At 43.8% G+C, this 27231-nt stretch overlaps 2 protein-coding genes across 2 annotated transcripts in view; both read left to right on the top strand.

The window, feature by feature from the left end:
• The window catches only part of LOC134457728 (uncharacterized), a 31483-nt gene extending 14013 nt beyond the window's left edge, over positions 1–17470 (top strand). Inside the window, exons 11-12 of the mRNA XM_063209707.1 lie at positions 9696–9756; positions 16445–17470. Coding sequence (XP_063065777.1) covers positions 9696–9756; positions 16445–16448 — 65 coding nt within the window. The 3' untranslated portion in view covers positions 16449–17470. The remainder of the gene's footprint in view (positions 1–9695; positions 9757–16444) is intronic.
• Positions 17471–24477: 7007 nt separating this feature from the next.
• Positions 24478–27231, top strand: part of LOC134457721 (uncharacterized) — a 9059-nt gene continuing 6305 nt past the window's right edge. Inside the window, exons 1-4 of the mRNA XM_063209699.1 lie at positions 24478–24488; positions 24791–24972; positions 25993–26154; positions 26473–26640. Coding sequence (XP_063065769.1) covers positions 24478–24488; positions 24791–24972; positions 25993–26154; positions 26473–26640 — 523 coding nt within the window. The remainder of the gene's footprint in view (positions 24489–24790; positions 24973–25992; positions 26155–26472; positions 26641–27231) is intronic.

The following is a 27231-nucleotide window of genomic DNA, read 5'->3' as shown; positions in this document are numbered from 1 at the left end:
TGTATATTTTGCATTGTATGCTTGTGTACGCATGTGTTTTGGCTGCCGTTGGGGTGCTCTCGCCCCTTCTATGTGTTTTTTCTCAGTGTTTGCTCGCCTGCCTGGTGTCCTCGCCTCCCTGCTGGCTTACTTATTGACTTCCATTGGGGTGCCCTCGCTCTAGTGTGTATGTTGCATTGTTTGCTTGTCAGCCCAGTGTCCTCGGCTGCCTACCGACTTCCATGTTGGCTACCATGTTGGGTTTTTTCCCACTGCTGCGCCGACTGCTGGGTGGTCCTGGAGATGGATGTCGGCCTTCACGAGTGCCCCTCCTTCCTAGGAACACCTGTGGCGGGGTTTAACCTGCTTGGCCTGTGCAGCCTGCATGTTGCTGGGTCATGTTTGGGCCCTCGGCCTGACGCGCGCCGCAGGGTAGACGTGGTGTTTGCTGTTGGAGTGTTGGAGGTTCTGCCTCCCCTGCTCTAGCCTCCTGCTCGGAGGGCACAGGGTGGCAGTGTTCTTGCTTGCACACCGCATGCCGGCGACCTGGCCGGTTTCTGTTGCCGCCATGCTGGTTGCCTGCCGCCGATACCTGCGGCATGCCCTGTTTCAAGATGTAACTGGTACAGCGCTGTTGCGTTACCTCTATTCCTAGTCTGGTGACTGTTTTGTTTGGCCATGGGTGATCTCGCCTGGGGCTGGGACTACTTGTACATGCCGATGGCGTTTCCGCCACGAGGGCTGCTTCTACCGTGTGTGCATGATTACACCCTGTCCGATGTGTTCAACTTTGTTTCCTCGTCTGGGGTCTGCTCCACAACGTCCCTTTGGGTTTGTGTGGCCATGGGTGATCTCGCCTGAGGCTAGAACTACTTGTGAATCCCGCTGGTGCTCCCACCACTGCGGCTATTTCTACTTTATGTGGATGGTTCCGTCACGCCTTCTGTTCTGAACACTCTTTCGGGATCTTCAGACCTTTGCACGTAGCCTCCCTGAGTTGTTTTCTGGCCATGGGTGTTTTCCGCCCTGTAGGCTGCTCCGCTACCGTTGACGTGTGCGCTACTGCGCCTGCTATGGTGTGTTGACGGGGTTCAGACATCCTGCCATTCTTCTGTGCGCATAGGTTACACAGTGGCACTGCATGCTTGCACAATTTGCGCCCTTGCGTGGCTGTACGGCGTGAGTGTTCCCGCTCGTCTGCTGTTCCCTGCCTCTCTCCGTTGTCTTACGTCTGACCACCGTCCTAATGTGATGTTCTGGCTGTGGGCGTTTCCGCCTGTAGGCTACTTGATGCCATCGCCCCTTGTGCAGCTACGACAGCTACGGTACGTTTTGGTGGTCCTGTGCATGAGTGATCTCGCTCTGGCTACTGTTATCTCTGTCCTATGACTGTTTAGTGTCGTCCTCCTGGGTGTTTGGCCGCTGGTGGCTTGATGATGCCGCCGGCGCTTACGCCTTGACTGCTGCTACAGGCTGATGTGTGGGCCTTGATACCTTTGTGGTACTATCGGATGTGCAGGGTTTGCATTATTGCATTGCAGTGAGTGGTCCTGCTCCCTGTCCTGCGGCCTGGCTTGCTTTTATTCATCGCCTTGCGACTGGTACGAGTCGTTCTCCAGGCTTTGGTTGGCGGTGGCCGGTTTCGCCCGTTGGCTGCTTGAGCACATCAGGGCACCCGCGCCGTCATGGCTGCTGCCGCTGTTGGAGTGACTTCGCTCCAGATCATACTAGGCCTGTCACGATAACAATTTTTGCCAGACGATAACGATAACAAGAAATTATTGCGATAATCGATAATATTGTCTCTCTCGCCATTTTCAAACAATATAATGTGCAATAAAAAACACTGCTATGCAAGGTGCGGCCTCCTTCTTGAAACATTGAATGTAACATTTGGGCCAGCAGACTCAGAGGTTTAAATAATTAAGATTGACGCCTGCTCCAAGAAGAAATGTGTCAAACAATATAATGACGTAAAAATGCAATAAAAATGTGACTACACCCCTTCACATTTTTAAAGCATCACGGCGGGGGATATATATATGTTTTTAAATACATCCCCATGGAGCACAATAGGCTCTAAATAGGCTTTTTTGTATTTATTATTAAGGTAAGTCATATAGGCCTAGTCTTTCTTTAACATTTTCTGTTATTTATCTTTCTCAAGCACACTGAATGGCTTATAGGCCTATCCATGGTGTGATGTAAAATAACCTACTGGTGGGGTATTGTTAATTCACAAATTATTACTTAGACAGCTTATTTCAAACAAATGCACGTTGTTACTTACTAGCTAATTGTCAGTCAAAACCCAAATCAGCCCTGTTAAAGGCATTTCAACATCAGCAAAAAGCAAAAGAGCATGAACAGATGCACAAGTTCCAGCTCTCTCTCTCTCTCTCTCTCTCTCTCTCTCTCTCTCTCTCTCTCTCTCTCTCTATCTCTCTCTCTCTCTCTCTCTCTCTCTCTCTCTCTCTCTCTCTCTCTCTCTCTCTCTCTCTCTCTCTCTCTCTCTCTCTCTGATACCCTCGACTGGAACAAGTTGCAATTATGCGCACTTTAAAGTCCTTTATGAACGCCCATACATTGATTCTTATGAGTTATGAGTCGCCATGCCTCTGTTTCCCTTGTAGCGCGCTCAACCGTTCACATTCTCCTGGTGTGACAGATTTAAATCCACAAATCTTATCTTCATGATTTGCTTGCGGACTGCCTACTCATATTGTTAGGTCTAAATAAACAAGAAATATAGCGAACATCACAAAAAGAACAGACAACGAACGTCGGGGTAGGAGGTGCATTGAAATAATAGTGGAAACTCGGCGAGGTTTAAAATAACAGCCTGAGCAAGTTTGTCGCGACGGCACCACTATTTCATGTTTGCACAAACACGTCTTCGTCGTGGATATTGGGTTGCTGCGCATGTTTCAAAATGAACATTTGCCTCCGTGTTGGAGCTGTTCATTCCCCTCTCTGAGGAACGTTGCAGATGCGCTGACTGAGACTGGAAGAATATTGCGCTCCTAGTCTCTAGCGCTGATTCTTTGTCGAGGCTTATAAGCGACGCGCGGGAACACCAGCGTTCTATTTCAAAGACGCAAGTAGCCAGATCAATGCACTTTTTTCCAACCAGAACTGCACTGCGCTTAAATTAGGCTACACCAACATTTAAGCGTCATTGCGCTGCGTTGGCCTATAACGCGCCATCAGTAGTCTTACGGCTACGGTAGAGAAAGGGAGAGAGGGAAAACAAAACATCACGCAAATAACTTATCGTTACTTATCGGGGCCAGAAAAGTGATCGTTCTTGTAAAAAGTTATCGTCCGATGTATTGACTTATCGTATATCGTGACAGGCTTAGATCATACTATGTGGCTCGCTACTCTTCACCATGTTGGCCGTGGGCGGTTCCGCCTGTCGGCTCCTTGAGTGTCTACGCCTCTACGGCTGCTGCTGCTTATCATTGGACTGTTACGCGTCATCCTCTGGGGCCTGTTTGGCCGTGTGCGGCTTCACCGTGGGCTGGTTGTGGTTGCTGTTGGTGCCTTCGCCACTTCAGCTGCGGATGCTATATGCGAGTGATTCCGCTCTGCCTCCTATTGTCCGCTTTTGCCCACTGTCCTATGGCTGGCGCGTCGTCCTTCGGACCTTGCAGGGCCTTTGGCTGTTTCGCCCCTTGGCCCTCTGGTGTACCACTGTGGCTGATGCCACTGTTTGTGAGCGTTCCTGCCCCGAAGCAGTTGTCTGCTTTCATTGTCTTTCGACTGCTGCTTGTTGTCCTCCGTAGGCTGTTGGTGACTTCGCCATAGCCTCGCTGGGGGGTGCCCTTGGTGCCTACACCACTGCGGCTTCGGCATGTATGTGGGAGTGGTCCCGCTCCATAGTCTGTTGCCTTGCATGTTTCCCTGTTTCATGGGATCACTTTCCCCAGGGGTGATGATGGTGCCACTACAGCTTCTGTTGCTGTACGTGGGCGGCCCTGCTGCATGTTTTGCCTTTTTCTGACGACTGTTCCTCGTCGTCTCGCTGAGTTCGCCTCGTGGGTGATCTCTCCTCACTGTTTCCAAGCGCTGGTGCCCTCGCGCCTAGCGCCCCTACGGCTGCTGCTACGGTGTATGGATGGTTCGGCCCCATGTTCTGCTATCGGCTGCAGGGGCATGATGGTTCACTTATCGCGGGCGAGTGCGCCCTGTGTCGTCTTGTGCCTTCTCTGGGCCTGGCTTGTTACCATTCCCACCTGTCCTGTTGCACATTTCTACTGCGGTGGCTGCACCTGCTGCTTGGCAGCACGTGCCACCCTGCCCTGTCTCCGGGTGTGTCTGCCCATGGGATTGCGTACTCTCTGCCAGGGCTTCGTAGAGCCTGACCGTCTTCGTCGGGCGGACGGCCCTCTCCCTCTGTACCTACGCCCCCCTACAGGGCTCTGTGTGTGTTGTGGCTGACCGTATACGTATGTGGCTGACCGTATGCGCTTTGCGCTCAGGTTCGGCGATCGGACTTTGGCCGGCATACTGGAGGCCTCCACCTATGGCCTTGACTCCTTCCCAGGTATTAGCCCGGTTCTGGACGCTCTACTTGCCTCACCAGTTCAGGTATTGAGCCTGGGGGCACACTGCCCCGGCCGCAATGTCACGGCGCAGATGTGTTCGTCTGCGGGAGTTGTGATGTGACGTTGCGTGCGGCATGCAAGGGTGCTCGGTGCCCCATGTCTTGTTGGCTGTCTCTCGGCCACCCTGGGCCGTTGTGGCCCGGCCGCAATGTCACGTCGCAGATGTGTTCGTCTGCGGGAGTTGTGATGCAACATTGCCTGAGGCACGCAAGGGTGCTCGGTGCCCCATGTCTTGTTGGCCGTCTCTCGGCCACCCTGGGCAGTTGTGGCCGACCCGCCTGCCCGGGCCTGCCTCTTTGGCTCTTGGTTGCCTATGTGTCCGGAGTACTGGCCAAGGTTCTGCCGAACCGGACCACGGCACAGTGATTGCTGTGACTTGCGCAGCACCCCTGTCTGAGCCATGCTGGGAGGCCCTCTGCTTGCTGCTGGCGGTCCCTGGACGCCCCTTTGGTCCGTCCACTTGCTGCACTGTGGCGTAGCCTTCTGGGCACTGCGGTTACTTACATGTGGTTTTATTCCATTTACGTTGCCGTTCCCGTCATGGCGTGGGCTTTGCCCCGTTCTCGACTTGCGGCCTCCTGGACCGCCGTCTCAAGGTCTCCTGCTGCTGGCATCCTGCGTGCTTGCCGGCATTGGACGCGCTCCTTCCTGACGCTATACTCCTTCCAGGTGTTGGTGTGTGTGTGTGCCGACCCCGGCATCCTGCATCGTTTCCCTCGGCCTCCGCTAGTGAGGCTTTTGTTTTCTCTGTTTTAGGAATAGGCAGAGTAGTAACATCCCCTGCCCGGGTTAACGCTCACCACTTCACCTCCAACGCAGTGTGCCGATTTTTGGTTGGGCTTCACTCCACTCTTTTTGCTGTGTGATTCTATTCTTTTTTGGGAAGTCTGTTTGTGTGTTTTGTCCATGGTCCTGTCTGCACTCCGGTGCCTGTGTCTCTGACCACCTGTTGCTACTTAGTGTACCCTGTTCGTAGCTCCGTAGCCTATTGGCTCTAGTTTGTTGCTACTCGTGAGGAGCATTTAGACTTCTGTGCTCGTAATTGCCGGTTTGTTTCCGCACACTCGTCCTGTTACAACTATCCTGATTAATCAGCTGTTCGTTATTATCACTAGTCATGTCTGCAATCAAGAGTTTTGTTGAGTCTCTGACTTTTAAGAAGTTGCAACGGTTCAACAAACCACAATTACTTGAATTGGCGAAAAGGTACAATGTCGTTAAATACAGAAGAAGAGAACCAATGACACTATAAAAACAAAGTTATTCGATGTATTCACTGAAAACAGTGTACTGCTCCGCACGCTAGCCAAAGCCGCTTCGCCTTCCACTCCGTGTGGTCCGTCCGAGACAGTCCGCCTGCGTGAGTTAGACCTCGAGCAGCGGCGATTAGAGTTAGAGACTGATCTGGCAAAAACAGCGATTGGACATTGAGCGCCAGCGTCTTAAACTAGAAGCCGAAAAGGCCAAGTCTAAAACTGTCTTTGATGTTGCAAAAAATATAAAGCTGGTTCCTCTCTTCTTCGAGAGGGTGGCAACCAACTTCGCATGGCCGAAAGAGAATTGGATCTCTCTCCTCCAGTGTGTGTTATCCGGGAAAGGCCAAGAGATTTACTCGTGTCTCCCTCTCGCCAAAAGTCTTTTGTATGACGACGTGATGGGTGCTAGTTGACCCCTGAGGCGTATCACCAGTCGTTCCGTAAACTCCAGAAGAAAGTAGACCAGATGTACGTCGAGTTTGGCCGGTTAAGAGACTGTGTTCAAACGCTGGTGCGCTGTTGTAGAAGCAGATGAGCGCGCAAAACTCCGCGAATCAATCCTCTTCGAGGAATTTATCAATTGTTCGCGGCCCTCTGTTGCAACACATGTTGGTGAACAGAAGCCTAAAACTCTGCCTGCCATCGGTCCTTTGCGCTGTGACTCTCCTGCTTTGAGTAACAGGTTCATAGCTGCCACAAACGGGGAGACGGATATTGTGCAACCAGCCATGATCCCCTTTTCAAGCCGCTGCCACTTGGTGCTAAAATCCCTTGCACCTCATCTGCAGAGAGTCCATGTGAGACATTACCAGCTTGATGACATCTGGTGGTACTTGGTAATGCTCCAATGCTTTGCGTATGAGTTGGTGAGGTACATTGGGGTAAGCCTTGGCGAGGTCTAGCCAGACCACTGAGAGCGTTGTCTTGTTCCTCTTTGCTTCTTTGATGATCTGGCTGATCACAGATGTATGGTCCAGGCACCCAGAGTAACCCGGTACTCCTCCTTTCTGGGCACTGGCGTCAACGTAGCCGTTGGTAAGTAGGTAAGAGGTTAATCTTCCAGCGATGATTGCTCAGAAGACCTTCCCCTCGACATCCAGCAGGGAAATTTCTCTAAATTGGTCAAGGCTGGATGAATTAAGCTCCTTTGGGATGAAGCAGCCCTCTGCGAGTGTCCACTGCCAGGGTTCCTGCTTCTTCTTCCACAATGTGCGTAGGGGTGTGGCCAGCCTCTTTAACACTTGTGGGCAGTTCTTGTAGATCTTGTAAGAAGTCCCTGATGGACCAGGAGCTGATCCTGCTCGCGCCCGCCTCACCACTCTCCTCACTTCTTCGAAAGTGAAGTCAGCCATGTTGAAAGGGGTTGTTAGGTTGACCTTTGGAATTGGGAAGGGGCACTCTCCCGGTGGTAGGTCCCTGATGGGGTCACTATGCGCTTCCTTGACTGCGTCTTCCGCTTCCTTCTTAGAACACACCAGTCTTCCGCTTTTTGGCTGGCCCAGGAGGTTGGATGTGAAGCGGAATGGGTTGTTAAAGAATGCTTTCCGCTGTATGCGCTTCTCTTTCTGTCTTCTCCGGATTGCCTCTGCCCTCTGCAGCTGGAGAAGGTTTTTCCGCGCCTCTGAACTCTCCGCCACCTTTTCTTGAGTGCTCGCAGGTTTTGACACAGCTCTGCAATTCGACGTTGCCTTCAGCTGGGCCCTGATGGACATTTATCAGGCTTACCCTCCTTGATTCCAAATCTGTCGTAGCATGTTTGATATACTATCTCCACCATAGTCTTGATCTTCTTTACAGCATCCCCTTTCAAGGTGTTGTCGAGGGTGATGCTGAGGTCTTCATCTAGTTGCGCCCATCTGTGGTCCCTGGCTGATGGTAGGTTCAACCGCGGCTTCTTCAGCAAGCCCTCCATGTTGTGGGCTTCTCGGCTCCTCCTTGTACTCGGGGCGGATACAGCTAAGGGGTCCGGAGCACTGTGGTGTGCCTCCTGACTCCGGACCTCCATCGACTGACAAACAGTGCTAACAAACTCTGAGATGCGACTCTGGGCTGTGTTATATGCTTTGCGCTGCTGCAACTGCTCCTTGCACTTGGATTTGCCTTGGTGGATTTTCACGCCACGTTAGTTCTTAAAACTTCTGCCACAGATGGAGCATCTTCGATTTTCTTCACCTTCCTGTCTTTCCACATCCAAGTCCATAGTCCTTGTATCATTGTCCGGGTCAGTTGCCGTGTGATCCGTCCTAGATAGCAGATTATCCTCCCCCCCTCCTCGGTCTGCCTGGGGGTATTCTCTTTGTTTTGTACTCGTAGCGTTTTGTGCAGTCTGTCGGGGTGCCAACCCTAGAACTATTGCATGCCGTCTTTCCGTGCAGTCATCCATTCTTTCATGGAAGTCTGTGGGTCTTCCCCCACCGCCAATGGGCCTTTCCCCACGGTCACGACAGTTAAGATGAGATAAACACTGAAGATGCTTTGCTATAAGCAGAGACTGCAGGAGCAACTGGAGATGTGGAAGTTGAATCTCTAGACAGTGGACTGGTGTTCCTTGGGACCCCTTCTGCATCCTCAGCAGGTATCTCAGAGTCTTAGGGTGCAATAGATTACTAGCATTAACAGACAAATTAAATTAACATCGGCAATTAATGTGACAGTGTCAGAGAAGGCAGAGTTGAAAGAGTGAGCTCAGTAAAGGAATGTGTTACATTTTCAAGCATCAAAGGGTATGTTGTAGCTGTATATGATGGCAACTGGTGGCTAGCACGTGTTGAGGAATGTATGCCGAGCACTGGAGAGGTGAAACTGAACTTCCTGCATCCTCATGGACCATCTCCATCCTTCACTTTTCCCTTCAGACCAGATAGACTTGTCATGGATCATCAGGATGTGCTTCTGGTAGTGGAACCTGTAACTGCAACGGGACGTACTTATACATTATCTACAAAAGACACAGCTGCTGCTTCAAATGCACTGGTAGAGTACAAAATGAGAGTGTAGCCATTGATTATCTCTTTAAAGTACGGTAAAGGGAAGATGACACAGGTACACAGAGAAGGAATGTTCAAACATTCACATATCATCATTTGGTGTGTATAAATGGACATCTGCCTTAGTTTCTGAAACCTGGGACCATGGAAACTGACCGTTTTTGTTTTGTCATGTGATGCTACTATGGTATTACCATATTATTAGTAAGTGGTCTGTATGGTGCCATATTTGTGAGTCAAATTCTCTCTGAAATGAATAAAGAACCGAACACCAGCATTTGAGGTGTTGCTAATGACATTGCCGGCTACGTTTGGACAAGGAACTGGCCATTGTAAAATATAGTTATTTTAGATATTCAATTTTTAATTTTTCAATTTATCATAATTCATATTCTGAGGGTTGTTGTATTCCAAGCTGATTGTGTAATATGTAGAGCCAGAAAAGAGCTTTCAAACAATACCACAGGCATCTTTTTGTGACTAACACTGACTGATATATTCAAGGCTGAATGTATAGTGTCCTACCCTAAAATGTGAACCTTTCCTAGTCTGTTTCTCCCTTAATATTAGTGTCAGATTCAAACCAATGCAGTTCTGGGGTGCTACCTTGCTACTAAAAAGGCACACCAAGTATGATTGAAATCCGGATCGGTCGGGTCCCAAAGCGTCTGATTTCACGTATAATGACCCCGTTACGCATACTGAAAATAAGAGGTCCAAATTCATAGCGCAACGGGCCATATACCTATAACGCAAGTTTGCGCTATAGAACCTTGACAGACTGTAGCGGAAACCCTGAGTTATAATTGTTTTGCTGATCTTCTTAAATGTTTGTCAAATCTAAGATTTTTCTTTTTTCTAAGGTTGGAGGTATTGGTGTCAGGCAGGAGTCAGCTGCGTTACTTTCCACAGATGTGGCCAGTGGTAAGTGAAAATTTTGAGTAAATATAGCTTGAATACACATCACGCCTGCTAATGTTTTCCAGCATGGAGAAACATATGAACTTTGTATTGAAATTATTTTGTCTGTGCTCCCTAATGTATTGAGTAGCAATTTCTGTCTGCGAAGTGAATTGAGCGTCAGCCTGGCACAAAACAACGGTCGCACTAATATACAGTTAGGCCGCCTTAAGCTTTTACAAACCCCAACTCCAGTGAAGTTGGGACGTTTGGTAAACTGTGAATAAAATCAAAATGCTATCATTTCCATCACATACAATCCATTCATTAGATGGAGAATAGTGCAACGACAACATATTAAGTGTTCAAACTGAGAAAAAATATTGTTTTGGGGGACATATGTGGGTAGATGACGGATAGGCAGCAAAAAACATTTTTTTCACAAAACATTGTTTATGAGGGAAAAAAGTATATGTCTACGTAGTGCAGCAATTAATCTTTCAAAAAATCCAAGTGGTCACAATGTTGGTCTATTCATTGATTATTTATTTACGTTGATAAAGCAATTTGCTGAAAATATGTCCTTTGGTGTGATGTTAAGAAATAAATATATTAAGTAATGTAGAATTGGCTTGATGGAGTTTTATGAACATTGTTACACTCTTCATATTTATTGTAATTTTTTAAAGTCTTTATTTAATGAGAAATTACCATTTAAGTATTTTTTTTCCCCATTAGATGTGAGATTATTAGAAACCTTCGAGGAAAAACAGGGATATCTTTCTTTTAAATGTTCAAAATTGTCCGAATTTATACTAACTTTTCAGGGACGATAATTTGTTCTTCCCTAATGCAATATTCAGTGTTTATCAAACATATTGTTTAGCTCAAACAAATATTTGAGCGTTTAAAACATGTCACACCGTAGGACATTCATGTCACGCTAAAGGACAGAAATGCAAAACTGAGCCAGAAACAAATATATCAACATGATTATTTTGTCTTTTGATCATAATATAATGTTGTAGTCAATATGGACCTACACTTTACACTTATAAGTCTTTGAATCGTTGATTATCAGCCTATCGTTACTCTTAATGACAGTCATGCGGTCATTAAATGTAACCTGCAGAGCTCATAAGACTCATACTGAAGGGTGACCTAGGCATGACCATCACACTTTTGTAGGTATGCTATGACTGTCACACCATTGAACCTGTAGTGTGTAGTGGCCAGTGCCTGTTTGGTATCTCAAGCTGGACAGCACATTTATGCTGCATATTGAGCTCTCCACAGCATACTTTATTCATCTATACTCCTCTATATCTCTCACTGATCTTTCCTTCACTGTTACCGTTATATTTTATGGTTTCAAAGCACCATTAATGACATTTTAGATCATTTGACAGTATCCAAAATCAACAGCAAATATTCATCAACAATGCATCAAAGTATAAATTCCAAAGGCCAATAAAGGAATAAGTAATTTGAATACACAATATTTATCTAGTCAAACAACAACAAAAAAAAATATGTACTACCAGTTGTTTTAAAAGCTATTTCTCAAATATCTAGTCCATTGGTGTGACCTGTTTGTCCTTTGGTGTGATACTCCAAAGTGTCACACCATAGGACTTTTACCATCACACCATAGGACTTTTACCATCACACCATAGGACTTTTGAGCTTTTGAGTTAATTTAAAGCCATGTCGTTGCCAACTGAAATACAATTTCTCCTTTAGTAAGATGCATTTTCATACATCTACATAAGAAAAAAATATGAAAAATATACACTATTGTCAAAATGTATTTTATGGCTGTCACACCAAAGGACTACAAAACTAATACATCTTGTGGTAGCAAAACATAATTGATTGACTGAAGAACTCTGGGAGAAAAATCGAAAATCCACCCTTGCCATTGGCTTCTTAAGGGTCTAAAGTCACAATTTATGTAAAGCTGGAGCTTCAACAATAGATAATTATCCACAGAATTAACCAAAAATATGATGTCACACCACAGGACATTATTTTCTGCGACAAAGTTTCATAAGTCCATACGGTCTCAGAAAAACAGGAAAAAAATTAAGCATTGCCACTTGCTAAAATAGACACCTTGAAAAACATGCCAGGGTTGTTTAGACAAATGACTGAACTTTGATTATTTATTTAAAAATGTTTTAATATGGAGAACTAGGCTTGCCTCAGTCACACCATAGGACAAATGTGACATTTGACTCAAAATTAAGTATACTTATTTAAGCTCTGGATTTATTACACATTACTTTTTCACAACAACGACATTAGTTTAATCATTTAAAGCATTGACAATTTTGAAAGAATGAATTTACTTCATTTTAAGAGCCTGCGACAGCAAAATTTACACGTCACGTCATCTACCCACATATGTACTCATTTCTAATTTCAAAACTGCAACACGTTCAAAATAAGTTGAGACGGGGATCAGTGAGATGTCCAAATAAGATAAAACAACAAGGAAGAACATTTCAAACATTTCAAAATTGTGCTGATGGACAATAAGAGTGTCCAGGTATAAGACCATCACAGAGAGGCTGAGTCACTCAGAATTAAAGATGCAGAGGGAATAATTACCATAGTTATTACATACATTTCTGAATTCCCTTTGATTTACCATGATTAAGTGTATTTAAGACATATTTCTGTCATTGAAATCATTGTATAGATTCATGACATCATGACATATATGTTGGCCGTAGTCTCACACTAGCTCTGCAGGAGTTACAGCTATTGAAAATTGACCATATTAAGAGCTCTTCATGTGTGCAAATGATAGAGGGGTTTAACATTCTCCTATGCACCCGAGCTCACTTGAAATAGACTCAGGAGACATGGGCAACTGTCCTTTGCTTACAGAAGTCAGCCGAAGTTGCAGAAGTCAATTTTTTTTGAAAATAATAAAGTCTTGCACATCCTGTGCTACAGTGAAAATGGACCATCCAACTTGTGTTAGTACTAACTTCTAAAGACTGCCTCCATGATGCATGGGGGTACAGTATTGCATTGGTTAAGTTGTTCTCACTCATCTGTAGATACAGTGCTGAATGACATAAATGGGATTTAAACAGCATGAAAAGCCACTCATGCATTATATTTTGAAGGGAGATCTTCAATTACTGCCACATAGTAAAGACGCATTGCATTATTGACTATGTTTTAACAGTTTAACTCCATCATAAGGACCAGCAATTGATAAAATGGCATTCTTTTGGGAAAGACCTGTCACACTGTAAGCACTACAGGAAGGAAAACATTGCAAAACATGATGAGGTATACACCCATCATTTAAGCTGATGAAATCATGTCCAAGATAGGACTCTTTTTAATATAAAATCATCTCATTGGTTAATGTAATTAACTGTGAAGTGTTGTCTTTTGTTTTGTTTTTAGTCTTCCTCAGCATTTTCTGCCTTTTATTGACCCGTCCCAACTCTTTTGAGACGTGTTGCAGATTTGAAATTAGAAATGAGTACATATGTCCCCCAAAACAATATTTTTTCTCGGTTTGAACACTTAATATGTTCTCTTCTCACTATTCTCAATCTAATGAATGGATTGAATGTGATGGAAAGGATAGCATTTTGATTTTATTCACAGTTTACCAAACGTCCCAACTTCACCGGAGTTGGGGTTTGTATTTCGGCTCACACTTTGGTTTTGAATTGTTTCAATATACATTGGAGGGGTATACTCACTTCTCCTACACACTGTTCATTCAGGAGTTAAGATGTCCTCATTCTTTCAACACATACTGTGTTTCGGGGTCCTCAAGTAAAAGTCAGAGGTCCAGTTTTCTCAGATCCTCCCAGTAAAAGGTTAGGCAGGTCCTTACGTCATCATCACACAAGGCTGCTGCATTGTAGGCCTAATATTCCACAATCCATGGCACTTTGTCTCTTGTGCCTGACAGGCTCACATTGCAAGACTTGTAAGCTTTCTTCCAAAGCAAAATAGGACCCCATTTGACACACGTCTTAAACTGAGTTTTTGTCATTCAAACATATAAGTGACAAAGTTAAAAACCTTGAAACTTCTAGTTTTCAAATATACACGCATATTAACAATTATATAGTTGGCCAGTTTTAGAGAGTGAAAAGACATCTTTCAGGGTAGCTGCGGGGTCTAAAAAGTCTATAAAATGTCTTAAAGGGACACTGCAAGATTTTTAGTTGTTTATTTTCAGAATTCATGCTACCCATTCACCAATTTTACCTTTTTCATGAATACGTACCACCACCATCAAATTCTAATTATTCATTATGACTGGGAAAATTGCCCTTCTCCATGGTCCGCCATTTTGAATTTCCAGAAGTGGCCATATTTAGCTGCAAAAATGACTTTACTTGGGCCATACTTGGAAATGTTTATAACTTTAATGAAAATTTGGCAATAGGCAGCCCAGTTTCAATGAGTAGCATAGTTGCAGTACCTTTTTTGACCATTTCCTGCAGTGTCCCTTAAAATTTTTAATCCCCTCTTTAGGCCTAAAAAAGGTCTAAAATATGTGTCCCAGGTCTAAAATTTTTAACAAAGGTCTAAAATTTATTTTGTATATTTTCTCGCAACTGGTCTGCTACAAAGTGCAATGTATGAAACGTGACCATCAAACGAACAAACGTTCAATGGAAACTGAGCGAGCATCAAAAGTGCAAACCGAGCCTCTGCGGGCATTTCGGTTCTGTGTCGGAGTGAGGTAGCCGGTCAGTGGAGGATTGTTTGTACCTGAAGAGTGGTTTGTTAAGAGGTACCGTGTTGGCGGTCAAGTGGAGGTAGAGGCGTAGGCAGGAACTGGGGTTCAACGTTGATTTTTTTTGTCAACCACCTTCAGCACCAATGTGCACTATTATTTACTGAGGTTAAAATATGAAAATAAATTGACACGTGGGTCAAAAAAAAGAATAGAAATAAACATAAATGCTAAGGACACTAAATCCAGTAATAAATCAATAGAGCAAAATAATCAGAATTAAAATAATATTTGCTATAGCAGCAGAAAATAACAAGAGGCCAATTGAAATGTGAAAACCGTCACAATTCCAAGTAGTCTAGCAGAGCCCACCGTACTAGGTGTGTACTCCTTGCTGGCCTCACCTAGAATGAAACTGGCAAGTTTTTGAAGAGCATGAAAGCTCGTGCCCATCGGTGGAGCATACCACCTTTACAACTAAGATGGGGGAAAATAGCACTTTAACACAATACCAGCAAAATAAACCAAATACAACAAAATAACGCAAACCAAAACAAATGTCCTCACACAGGAATTCAAAATAAACATACTGAAAGCAAATGAAATTATAACTGAGGCTGAAATGAAAAATAACAACAAACGGGTTAAACCAGCGCGTCGCACGCGCAGCGTGAACGCAGCACGATCGTGCCTAGGGCAAAGCTGCAGTGTTTATCTTCCTGTCAGAGTGAGTGTAGACTCTTTTAGCTGGGAAGATGCTGCTACACAGGTAAGAGATGCTAACTAACTAAAAACAGTGCAATTGAACCATGACAGTTTAACAGAAGTGAAATACTGAACAGAAATGATACCGGTGGTGAAGTTTGTCATGTTTGTGTATGCGTGTGGTGTTAATCAACGTGTTGTATGTTTGTGGATGGGATGTTGGCGTGTTTGGGTGTTACTGAATGAAATGTATGCTTGTGGAGTGTTTGCTAACTGGAAACAATGTGTGCACCCATGTTAACAGTTGTCAGAACAGAAACGGGAGTGAAATGGTGAATGCTTACGGTAGAAAGTTCTTTGAAAGTCCGGTTTGGGTGAGGGTAATCCGAGTGAGTGGTTTGAATGAGGAAATGGCGCCTCGCAAGTTTAAGGCGAACGCCACTCGAGGCGCCGTGATGACGTGGTGAACAACTTCATAGTGGAAAAATGGCCATTTAAGCTGCGTTGTGCTTAATTTATTGCGTCGTCCGGGTAGGACTAAATGTGTGGATGGATTTACCACCACCACGGCCAGCAACAGGACAGGGTTGACAGTTGACATTATTCTTAAATATAGGCTACATATTTAGGCCTATTAATCAACCAACCGTGCCCAGTAGCAAAGCCAGGGGCTGAGTCGATAAATGTTGGTGGAGCCTTGGGCCAGAAGGGTTCTCTTTACGTCTCACAATCATCACTGACCATCACTAGAACGGCCATAATGTTATTATAACAATGTGCAAATGTCTCGCTAAAACATTTAACTTGCCGAAACTCTTCACATTAGCTGTAAACAGCGCATCTATCTGTAGTCAACTTGAAGATGTCTAGTACTTTTGAAATCACAGCGGTGTAAAAACCCTGATGGCGGTGTCCTATTCATTTTTGAAGGGACGCTGTGAAGAGGTTAAGCTCATCTGCCTCAAAATGTCAATTTTTTGGCTTAACTATTTAACATATAAACTTGATCCAAATTTTGGTAGAGAGATCTGGGATATGACTCGAAACAGTGAAAAGGGAATGTGCCAATTGTTATGTAATATGTCCCATAAACGCGGCACTGATCTATGTGTAGATATTAAATGTACAGGTATAACAGCTCTGGCCCAAAAGGCAAGCCCGCTTTCAGTATTTTCTGTGAGAATGCAATCTAGTTCTAGTTTGCTGTTCAAACTTGCAAAAGAGGACTCTGTGTACAGTTCCAAGCTGAATGGCAATTTTTTTTCTTTTTTTCCCCAACAGCTAGGCGGTGTATGAAGAGGCCGTGGACGCAGGAGGAGACTGATGCGGTCTTCAAACACATGAAAGTTTTTATTGAAAATGGGTTGATGGTTACTAAGGAGTAGTGCAATTATTGCAAGAATAAAGAAGCTCCTATCCTGGACAACAGAACTCTAATGAACATCAGGGACTTTGTTTGGCCTTTGGCTTGGCCTTTAAAAGGAACTTGAAGGAGAAGCATTAAAGGATGACTTCTGCCAATTTCAGTATGCTGTTGCCCACTAATGTATTTTATGTAGATTTAAACAAAAATGGGCATGTAGAGTGAGTTCAATAAGTATTTGAGACCTTGCTAATTTTGCTGGTTTGCCCGCTAATAAAGACATGATCAGTCTATAAATGTAATGATAATATGTATTCTAACATGGAGAGACATGTTAAATTTCCCTAGATGGACGTTTCATCCACTTGTTCCCAGTAGATACCCCAATCTTTATTACACATTTCCAGAGCTACAGTGGTGTTTACTCTTTCAAAAGTATGATCACAACCCAAACTACCCAAATGACCCTGTTCAAAAGTTTACATACCCTAGTTTTCTGATGCTGAGTATGGCCCTGTTTAACATCAGGGACCGCTCTAAATTGTTTGTGGTAGTTGTGGATAAGGCTCTTAATGTTCTCAGATGACAAAACAGCACATTCTTCCTGGCAGAATGGTTGTTTCCTATAATATTTTTGGGTGTCTTGCTGGAACCTCGCATTTGAGGTTTCCCCTGAATGGCTCAATGATGTTGAGATCAGGAGAGTGAGACGGTCGCTCAAAATTTTCATTTTATTCTTTCTGAAGCTAATGGCGGGTTGATTTGGCTTTCTGTGTTGAAATATTGTCATGTTGGCATGTCCAAACAATGGACCATGTGCAGTTTCAAGGCTGATGTGTGTCAAGTTTCCTCCAGTATTTTTCACAGGGCAATGTATTCATCATTCTGCGAGTATGGATCAAAAGTATAGTGCATTTGTAACTCAAATGTCCCCATGACATCAGTGGTGAATGACCATGTTTCACAGAAGGGATGGTGTAACTTTCATCATAGGCTCCGTTGACTGTTCTCCAAATGGTACTGTTAATAGTGGCTGAAAAAAGTTCCATATTGATCTCATTTTTTCAAATGAGTTTGCCACAGGCATTCTGATGCTTCTCACTATGCTATTTGGTGTATCATATGCAAAATAACATGTTTGCATTTTTGTAGTAATGGCTTTCTCCTGGCAACCCCCAACAGCCCATCTTTCCTCAAGTGCCATTTTTTCATGTTGTCCTATATTTCATCTGAAGTTATTTTTTGGTTGTCCTATGCCTCCTGAACAATTAAAACAACAAAGCAATGCAATGATTCCCTTGCCCAATGGCTTGATTCCAACCAAACCCCCTCATATTGCATTTCTGAATTGAAATTCCAACAGTGCCAACATGACAATATTTCGACACAGAAAGCCAAATCAACCCATCATTAGCTTCAGAAATAATAAAATGAAGGTTTTTGAGCGACCATCTCACTCTCCTGATTTCAACATCATTGAGCCATTCAGGGGAAACCTCAAATGTGAGGTTCCAGCAAGACATCCAAAGATATTATAGGAAACAACCATTCTGCCAGGAAGAATGTGCTGTTTTGTCATCTGAGAATATTAAGAGACTGATGCGGTCTTCAAACACATGAAAGTTTTTATTGAAAATGGGTTGACAGTTACTAAGGAGCAGTGCAATTATTGCAAGAATAAAGAAGCTCCTATCTTGGACAACAGAACTCTAATGAACATCAGGGACTTTGTTAGGAACCGAGGCTTGGCCTTTAAAAGGAACTTGAAGGAGAAGCATTAAAGGATGACTTCTGCCAATTTCAGTATGCTGTTGCCCACTAATGTATTTTATGTAGATTTAAACAAAAATGGGCATGTACAGTGAGTTCAATAAGTATAATGGAAACCCAACTACCACAAACAATTTAGAGCGGTCATTGATGTTAAACAGGGCCATATTCAGCATCAGAAACTAGGGTATGTAAACTTTTGAACAGGGTCATTTGGGTAGTTTGGGTTGTGATCATGCTTTTGAAAGAGTAAACACGGAAGATTGCTAATAAATATCTTAGGCCAGTCACTAGCAATGAGTGAAAAAAAAGGTTTTGTGTAATCCTTCATATTTTGTGAGAAATCGCCAAGAAAGTGTATATTCTGCTGGGGTATGTAAACATATGAGCACCACTGTATACTACATTTAGATAACATTACAAGAACGAGGAAACAAAATGCTACTGCTTATTTTGTTGTAACAGTAATAAAGATTTTGAAGTCGAGGAGACGCGTTTTCATCTTGTGGTGTTGAAAGTGAAAGTGGATATTTATCCAAAGCCTAGGCAATAGCATGGTAAGTCGGCTAGAGTTAATCACGTTATCTCCTCTTGGTCGGCAACATATATTTTGAGGTTCGCTCGGCTGATTGTGTCCTGATTGAGTAAAATGTGCGCCATCAGATTCCAACTCCTATACATTGGTAGCTTTGTAAACTAAATGAGGTGACGTGGGCTTTGAAAACATTTAGCATTTGAGCATAATCAGACAGTTTGGGTAGGAGGAGGAACTTTGGCATTACATAAAAGGATGATCAAATCCACGTCTTTGCTCTATTGGCGTTCAGCTCTCTACTTTGAAGGGGCATTTCCAATGTTCACACAAGTGATTTATTTGCCTGTCCAAACCTTTCATCTCAATAAGCTCAACAATTTTCTGCAGTCCAATTCATTGTTTTCGCTGGTTATGCTAGCATGATCTTTTACAATCAGCTAACAGCCAGGCTTTCATCGAGCTGATGCTTAGCTAGCTAACGAAAGGGAATGGGTCTTGGTCGTTCTGCTCATAGCCTAGAAATCTACATGCCCAAAGCGGCTCCTAGCGGCCAACTTTCAGTGCAACAAAACAAAGCACGCGGCACTACCAGGCAAAATTGTTACGGGGGAGAGACACCAGATGGAGTTGGAAATATTGCCATTTTCGCCATTACTGAAGTGAAGTTAGAAGTCCTTTGTGGGACATCAAGCCTTAAGGACTTGACCAACCCTTGACGACGAAGTTGTGAGAAGGGCTATTTATCCGGCCGGATCATCTCTAATATTTAATCATACTTGTCAAACACTTGCCAATACCAGGCATTGATGACGTTACTGCATGAAAGAAGGCTATCTTGTCACATTCTGTTGACTGTAAAGCAGCATGGAAAAAGCCTCCCCAACAGCATAAGTTAATCGCTAACAGCTCTATGATGTTACATCGATGGTTCAGAGTAGATTCACCATTTGAACCGTGATATCCATCCAGTGATCCATCCGTGATATCCATCCAAGTGATTTCAACCTTGAGGTGAACATAAGCTGCGTTGTCGAGTTATATATTTTTATTCTGACTAATTTAGTACAAGCAGTAACGGAACTTGACAGTATCACCAAACTTACCGCACTAAAATTACATGCCACAACACCCAACTTCTACAAATATGGTCTGTACTCACAAAACGAAGTATTTGGAAGTTTGAAGCATAGTCCAGGGGTTTATTATCCACACAAGCCGAACAGCTTCTCTGATTGAAGTGCTGGGTTGACCTAAATTCCGTCAGTGGCAGTAGCCCGTATAAGTCATAACAAAAAGTTCCAGACGAGAGTATTAGAAACTGTTTTTACTGAATTGTGATAGGCTTATATTTTCAAGTGAACACTTCAGAGACATTTTCAAATGTTGCCCTTTATCAATTAGACAATTTTAGTTATCAATACTGATGCTGTGTTCACTTTTCATTGAGAATATGATGAGTTTCGTTGAGGGTTTTAAAGCTGATGAAGGAAGTAACGTTGAGCCAGAAAGCTACTCGGCTTGTGTTGATAATGCTAACTCCTGGGCCATGTACAAACTCCCAAATGCATCGTTGTGCAAGTACAGACCATAGAGACTATATTTGTACTACTGTAAAATTTGTGTGTCATGGCATGTGATTTTAATGCTGTGAATTTGGTGATGCTGTCAAGTTCCGTTACCGCTTGTACTAATTAGCTACATTAAGCTAGTCGGAATAAAAAATATTTTAACTCGGTAATTAGGCTAATGTTTGCCCAAGGTTGAAAACAATTAAGGGAGACCACTGGATGGATGCCACGGTTCAAATAGCAGTAGGGTGAATCTACTCTGAACCCTCGCTTTACATGTGTGGAGACCTTTTCCTGCTGGATGCAAACAGTTAATTGATGACTGTTAGTCCACGTTTAGGAAAACTACGACCGACTAGAGCTGTGGTATAATCTGTGAGGTTAAACAGCTTGACGGACTGAGTGGAGACTGACTTGGGCTGCTGGTGTTTTACAGAGGTGGAGGAGTAGCATGGAGTTGAATTGTGCTCCTTAGCAACTTAAATGCCAGATTATGATGCACAGCAGAGGCATACGTAGGAATTTCATTACTAATTACATTTTGATNTATTCCAGACATTAATGATGGTAGGCCTATGTCTTAGGAATTTGGGTCCCATTAATCATTTTGTCCCACCAAACCAGGTTGTAGTTGGTGTATGTGTGTAACCTGTCCTGATAGAACGTATGTCCTTTCAAACAGGTTGTACATAGTGTATGTGTATGATTGGTCCTATTAATCATTTTGTCCCACCAAACCAGGTTTTATTTGGTGTATGTGTGTAACCCGTCCTGATAAAACTCGTGTCCTTTCAAACAGGTTATACATAGTGTATGTGTATGATGACATCAGCGATGACATCATCGACCTTGTAAACCTCACTTTTCTTAAACAGGGGTCTACGAGGACGGACTCCATAAACCACCAAAAAGTCTGAAAAATAGGCATTTTTTTTAAATTCACATTTATGAAGAAAAATCTTTTAATTTTAAGTGTTGTATAGGTTCTCTGATTTTTTTCATGATTTTTGATGTATTTCTTGTAGCTCTAGCACCTCCAGAACCCGGTGTCCTCGTAACCCTATGCCAGCCTAGGTTTGCGAAAAATTTCAGAAATTGTCCCCGTAGCCCGAGAAACGGGTATAGGTGTGTGTGTGTGTGTGTGTGTGTGTGTGTGTGTGTGTGTGTGTGTGTGTGTGTGTGTGTGTGTGTGTGTGTGTGTGTGTGTGTGAGGATTTTGTGCCATTTGAAAAAGCCACTGAGAATTTTTAAAAGTGTTTTCTCTATTTCAATTTTCAACTTTAAAATTAAGCCCCAAATGATCATAGTTTAATTCTGCTAGTATATCGTTTTAATGTGTTGTGGTAAGATTTTGTGGTGAGCATTAATGGTTTGCACAGATCCCTTCAAGTTCAAGACCAAGACAAGACCATAGAACAAATGAAGGCCAAGACTGAGACAAGACCAACAACATATACAAATGGTGTTAATGTTTGTAAAGTGGCTAAACTATCTGTGCACTATCAAAGTTCTCTATGCCTCAGTTTACATGTCAACAACCCCGCGACTTCAGAATGAAGTATTGAGTAACTTTGAGCCTCGTAAATGGATGGTGCCGACCCACCCACGGTAGAAGGCCAATTTTATCATCGGCTAACTAGCGCCGGAATTCTGAATGCAGGGGACTTACGGAGGTGAGGTTTGTGGAAAAAGTTAGCAATCAGCACCATTTGAGCCATTTTACACTGGATTTCCTCTTTAAGACTGGTCTCAAGACTAAAATCAGTCTTGAATACTGCAACAGTAAATAGTCTTACCTGTACCCAGGTAGAGGGTGATGATGAGGAGGAGAATAGTCTTCATCCTGTAGATCTGGATCTGTGTCCTCTTTGCCTTTGACCTAAAAGCAAGAGGGGAAAAAAACACTGAGACTGACAATGCCAATGACCATCTCAGGGGTGTGTCCGTTCTGTACTGCTACATCCTGTGCTTGGTCTTACTGCATTGTTCACCTTTTACCGCCCCCACACGCACGCATTGACGCACGCACGCATTGACGCACCCACACGCACACACACATACACACGCACACACACACACACACACACACACAAAAAAACACACACACACACACACACACACACACACACACACACACACACACACACACACACACACACACACACACACACACACACACACACACACACACACACACACACACACACACACACTTTCGGGGTGACAAAGGGACAGGGAAATTGGGATCCCATTAAATTGTATGTATTGAGAGGGGGGGCTTTCAGATTATTTTTTTGTTGGGGCCTTGCCAAAGCTGTCAGCAGTGCGCACACACACGCATTTATGCATGCACAAATACACGCACACACAGTCACACGCGCGTGCACGCACGCCCGCATGCACACACTTACACACACAAACACAGACAAACACACACAGTCAGAGTAGGGTTTATGCTATTGACTGTGACTTCGGCCTTCAGTGTGTTCTTACTTCCTGTTTGTCACCCTACATCTCCTGTTATATACATACTACTCATCTTTCCATAGCCCATGTTCAGAAATGAGCCAGGCCCGGATCAAAATGGCCCAGGGCCCCTAGGCTGCAGGTATAGCTGTGGGGGGCCCCGGAAGGAAAATTTCATGACAAATTTACAGCATACAGGATACAGGATAACATGGCTACCGACTGTGGAGAGGAGCATTAAATACATTCAAAACTGCACTCAACACTACAGAGGAATACTTCGATATGGCATCTTGTCACCATTCTGCAATATTTCACTTTCCCTGGCAGGTGGGGGCACCTTGGCTGCAGTCTTATCTAGCCTGTGCGTTAATCTGGCCCTTCCTCTTGGCTATTTTTAGACATGCATACAGACATACATACTATGACAAGAGATAGGCTACGTGTACATTTTCATACACGCATACGGTGACACAGGATGCAAGCTTGTGTCTATGTTTCACAAACTTTACTGCATTAAAGCTTGAGGAACAGACACAAGCTTGCATCCTGTGTCACTGTGCATGAACGGAAATTAAGGCTTTTAGAAGACAATGAGATATACCGTATGCCTTTCTGTAAATAAAAAATACCCCTATATATTTGTCATAAATGTTACATTCTTAGCAGCTATTTGTAACTCTGTGTGTGTGTGTGTGTGTCTCTCTGGTCACCCACACGTAGGGCCGGGCATCTTCACAGTTCACCAGGCATTGACAGAGACAATGAGGCCAGTGGCAACAAAGGTATTTTGACCACATAATACATATTTAACACACCATATGTACCTTTAACTATGTATAAATATATATGTATGGCATACAAATATTTGGGAACATGCTTTTTAAACCGATTGAGAGAGGGAGGGCAAAGTCAAAATGATCACCAGTCCACTCGGTAAATGCCGTGTATGCCCAAAGGCCAATGCAGCCATGCATGCTCTAGGTCACTGTTTAAAGTTTTATGGCATGACAAGTAATACAATCCAAATAGCTATTTGAAGGGCACACACACACACACACACACACACACACACACACACACACACACACACACACACACACACACACACACACACACACACACACACACACACACACACACACACACACACACGCACAGAGAGAGAGTGTGAGAGAGCGAGAGAGAGAGAGATCTGTTAACAATTGCTCTTGTGTTGTGTTTATGGCAACACAACACAACACAACACAGAATGAGGAAGAATGAGGAACACACACACACACACACACACTTTGCGACATGCGCAGGTCACACCTTAGCGGGTCATTTAGACCAGCCAGAGCCTTGTCCATAGTCCTTTCCTCTCTCCTTCTGCCAGGATGGAACGATCGTTGTTTCTCTTAACTGTCCTTTCATGTCTGGGCCCAGGTAACATAGGTCAATTTATATATGTGATATATTTGTATAGATTTGTATAGGCAGTATCCTCGTATGTGCATATTCACTGTTGTATGTGTCTGTCCATTTGCCTGTAAGTCCTTTTGCATGACGCCATTTATCTGCCTCTCTGCATGTCTGTCTGTCTGTCTGTCAAATATGCTATGTTGCAGCTATGGTTGTCAAGTAGGCCTATCTTGCTTATCTCACCCAGCCGTATGCCTGTCTGCCTGCCTGCCTGCCTGCCTGCCTGCCTGCCTGCCTGTCTGTCTGCCTGTCTGCCTGTCTGTCCAATAGAATATTCTGTTGTCAGTTAGTCATATCAACATGTCTTTGTTTACCTCATCACCAGGTGTAGTATCACAACTGAGTGTAAATGGCTACACTGGTGGGCAGGTGCATATCACATGTGAGTATAAACCTGTGGACACAAACCGTGATAAGTACTTCTGTAAAGGTGATAGACTTCTGTGTGTGGATCAAATTAGAACTGCCCTAAAAGACCAATGGGTGAATGAGGGAAGATTCTCCATCTTTGATGACACTAGTGGAGGACTCTTCACCGTGATCTTCAGAGAACTCACCACTGAGGATTCAGGGAAATACATTTGTGGTGTGAAAAGGGCCACCAGTGACAAACGTGTAGCGGTTGACCTGACTGTGCCAACAGGTAATCTCAGTAGCGCGCTGTATGTAGATGGTAATTTGTTTATTTATCTCTATGTTTTTCAAAAGCAAATCTGACAATTTGGAGGATGGATAGGCTAATTTGGAAACATTGGGAAAGATCCCTTTCCCCATAGCTTCAACCGTGGACATAGACATTGTGGAGTGCATTTGATAGGTCTATTGCTTATTAGTGGTAAAATATCTGGGCATTTTTTATTAGTGGACTGGTACATATAATTATATGTAGCCATTTCTTTAAAATTTATTTATTTAGGCCTACTGGTATACCTAAATGGCTCTGTAATTGCTAAACATGTTTGGATATAGTATACATATACAGCATATCGTCTTAATTCATGTAGGACTGTCATACAGTAGGCATACTGTACATACAGTGCAGTATATCACACATGAACCGTTTCCAATCAAAACTCTAATGTCTTTCCAGAGGACTGCTGTAACAGTCATCTCAACATAACTTCCTACGAAGAAGAAACCGTGGGTATCAGCTGTCAATACCCCGCTACAGAGAAACGGACCTCCAAGTTCTTCTGCCATAGCTCCAATTCATCTCCTAACTGTGTATACACTTTGAAAACCACAGTGAACCAACCCTCCGTTCAAGACGAGAAGCTAGAACTTTATGATAACCGCACAAGGAACGTTCTAGAAGTGTCCTTGAGGAATGCAACCATTGATGATGTCGGGTTCCACTGGTGTGGAATACAGAGGGACAAATACAACACCTTGTTCACTAGCGTACAGCTAGCCTTGACTAGTAAGTAGAACATTATTATAATAACCACAACCACATGGTATTAATTAAAGAGCTCAGTCAGGGATGCAGGCCTAGGCTCTGAATGGGCCCCACCATCACCCAATACATACAATATAATGAGGACCCAATTCTCTCTCCCTGGGTCTGGGACAACTGACCCCTTTTCCCCCCCTGTTGGCTTTCTGACTATACGGTGCTGGCTATCTGATTGCAAGTGATGTGTGTTTGGTTCTCCTATCACAGGTTGGTGCTGTGAACAGACTACAAACGTCACCAGCTTCTCAGAGGGAGGGACTGCAGACATCACCTGCCCTTACCCAGTGGGCTACGAGGACCAGGAGAAGTTCTTCTGCAAGGGGGAGCACCACCACGACTGTGCTGATCTCATCTCCATCAACGAGACTGGTTTGTAGAGATATTTGTTTACATACTTGTACATACATGCATATATACAGCTACATATATACATACACATACATACATACATACATACATACATACATACATACATACATACATACATACATACATACATACATACATACATACATACATACATACATACATACATACATACATACATATCATGTAAATGTGCCAGATTACAGCAAAAAAGGCCCATTTCAGGCGTTCAAAGTAGGCAGGGGAGATAGAAATGGAGTAGAAAATTGCAGTGCGCACCGAGTTGTCGGTTGCCATGCCCATACTCATTCTTCACAACAGGTGTCTGGGCAGAGAATGAGAGGGTGTCCTGTTTTGATGACGTCACCAGTCGACACGTCACTGTGAAGATCCGAGACCTGACTGCAAATGATTCTGGGACATACTGGTGCGGGTTCGACAGACGCTGGAGACCTGGCAACCAATACACTAGGGTCTCCTTGACTGTGGGTGAGTGGTTGCATGCTTAGTAATGCATCAGAGTCTACACATCCTATCATTTTGACTGCATAAGATGGCTTGAAAATTATGTTTCATATTAAAAAGGCCATGCACATTTTCTGACAAACGCGTTTGGCCATACTGTTGGCAATCACCTAGGGCACCATGTCTTTGGGGGCACCATAGCAATGCCCAAACTTCCCAGTCACAATCCTCAGTCACAAGACAATTATATCCTCCAACAGGACCAGTAGCATTCGCTTACAAACAGGACCAGTGCTAGTCATAGTCTGTAGGCGATTGCCTAGGGTGCTAAAAAATACTGTATATTGTGGGCACCATAGCGATGCCTGAACTTTCCAGGGGTGCTGCCAAATGGAGACAATTTAGGAGGATTCTAAGGGCTGGCACTGCTAGGGTGTCCTTTGAGGTGAATTGATATTTCTTGGGTCCACAGTGAAAGGGATGTTCACCCTTGGGCACCAAGCTGACTAAACGGCCCTGCCTATAAAACAAAAATGGACAAAGAAACAAATGAGTCCACAATGGCAGCAAAGCATCATGGGTCACTGAGACATTCAAATTTTGTTCTGCATTTTT

Source organism: Engraulis encrasicolus, chromosome 1, assembly GCF_034702125.1.
Source record: "Engraulis encrasicolus isolate BLACKSEA-1 chromosome 1, IST_EnEncr_1.0, whole genome shotgun sequence".
NCBI lineage: Eukaryota > Metazoa > Chordata > Actinopteri > Clupeiformes > Engraulidae > Engraulis > Engraulis encrasicolus.
This window is presented reverse-complemented; position numbering and strand designations above follow the sequence as displayed.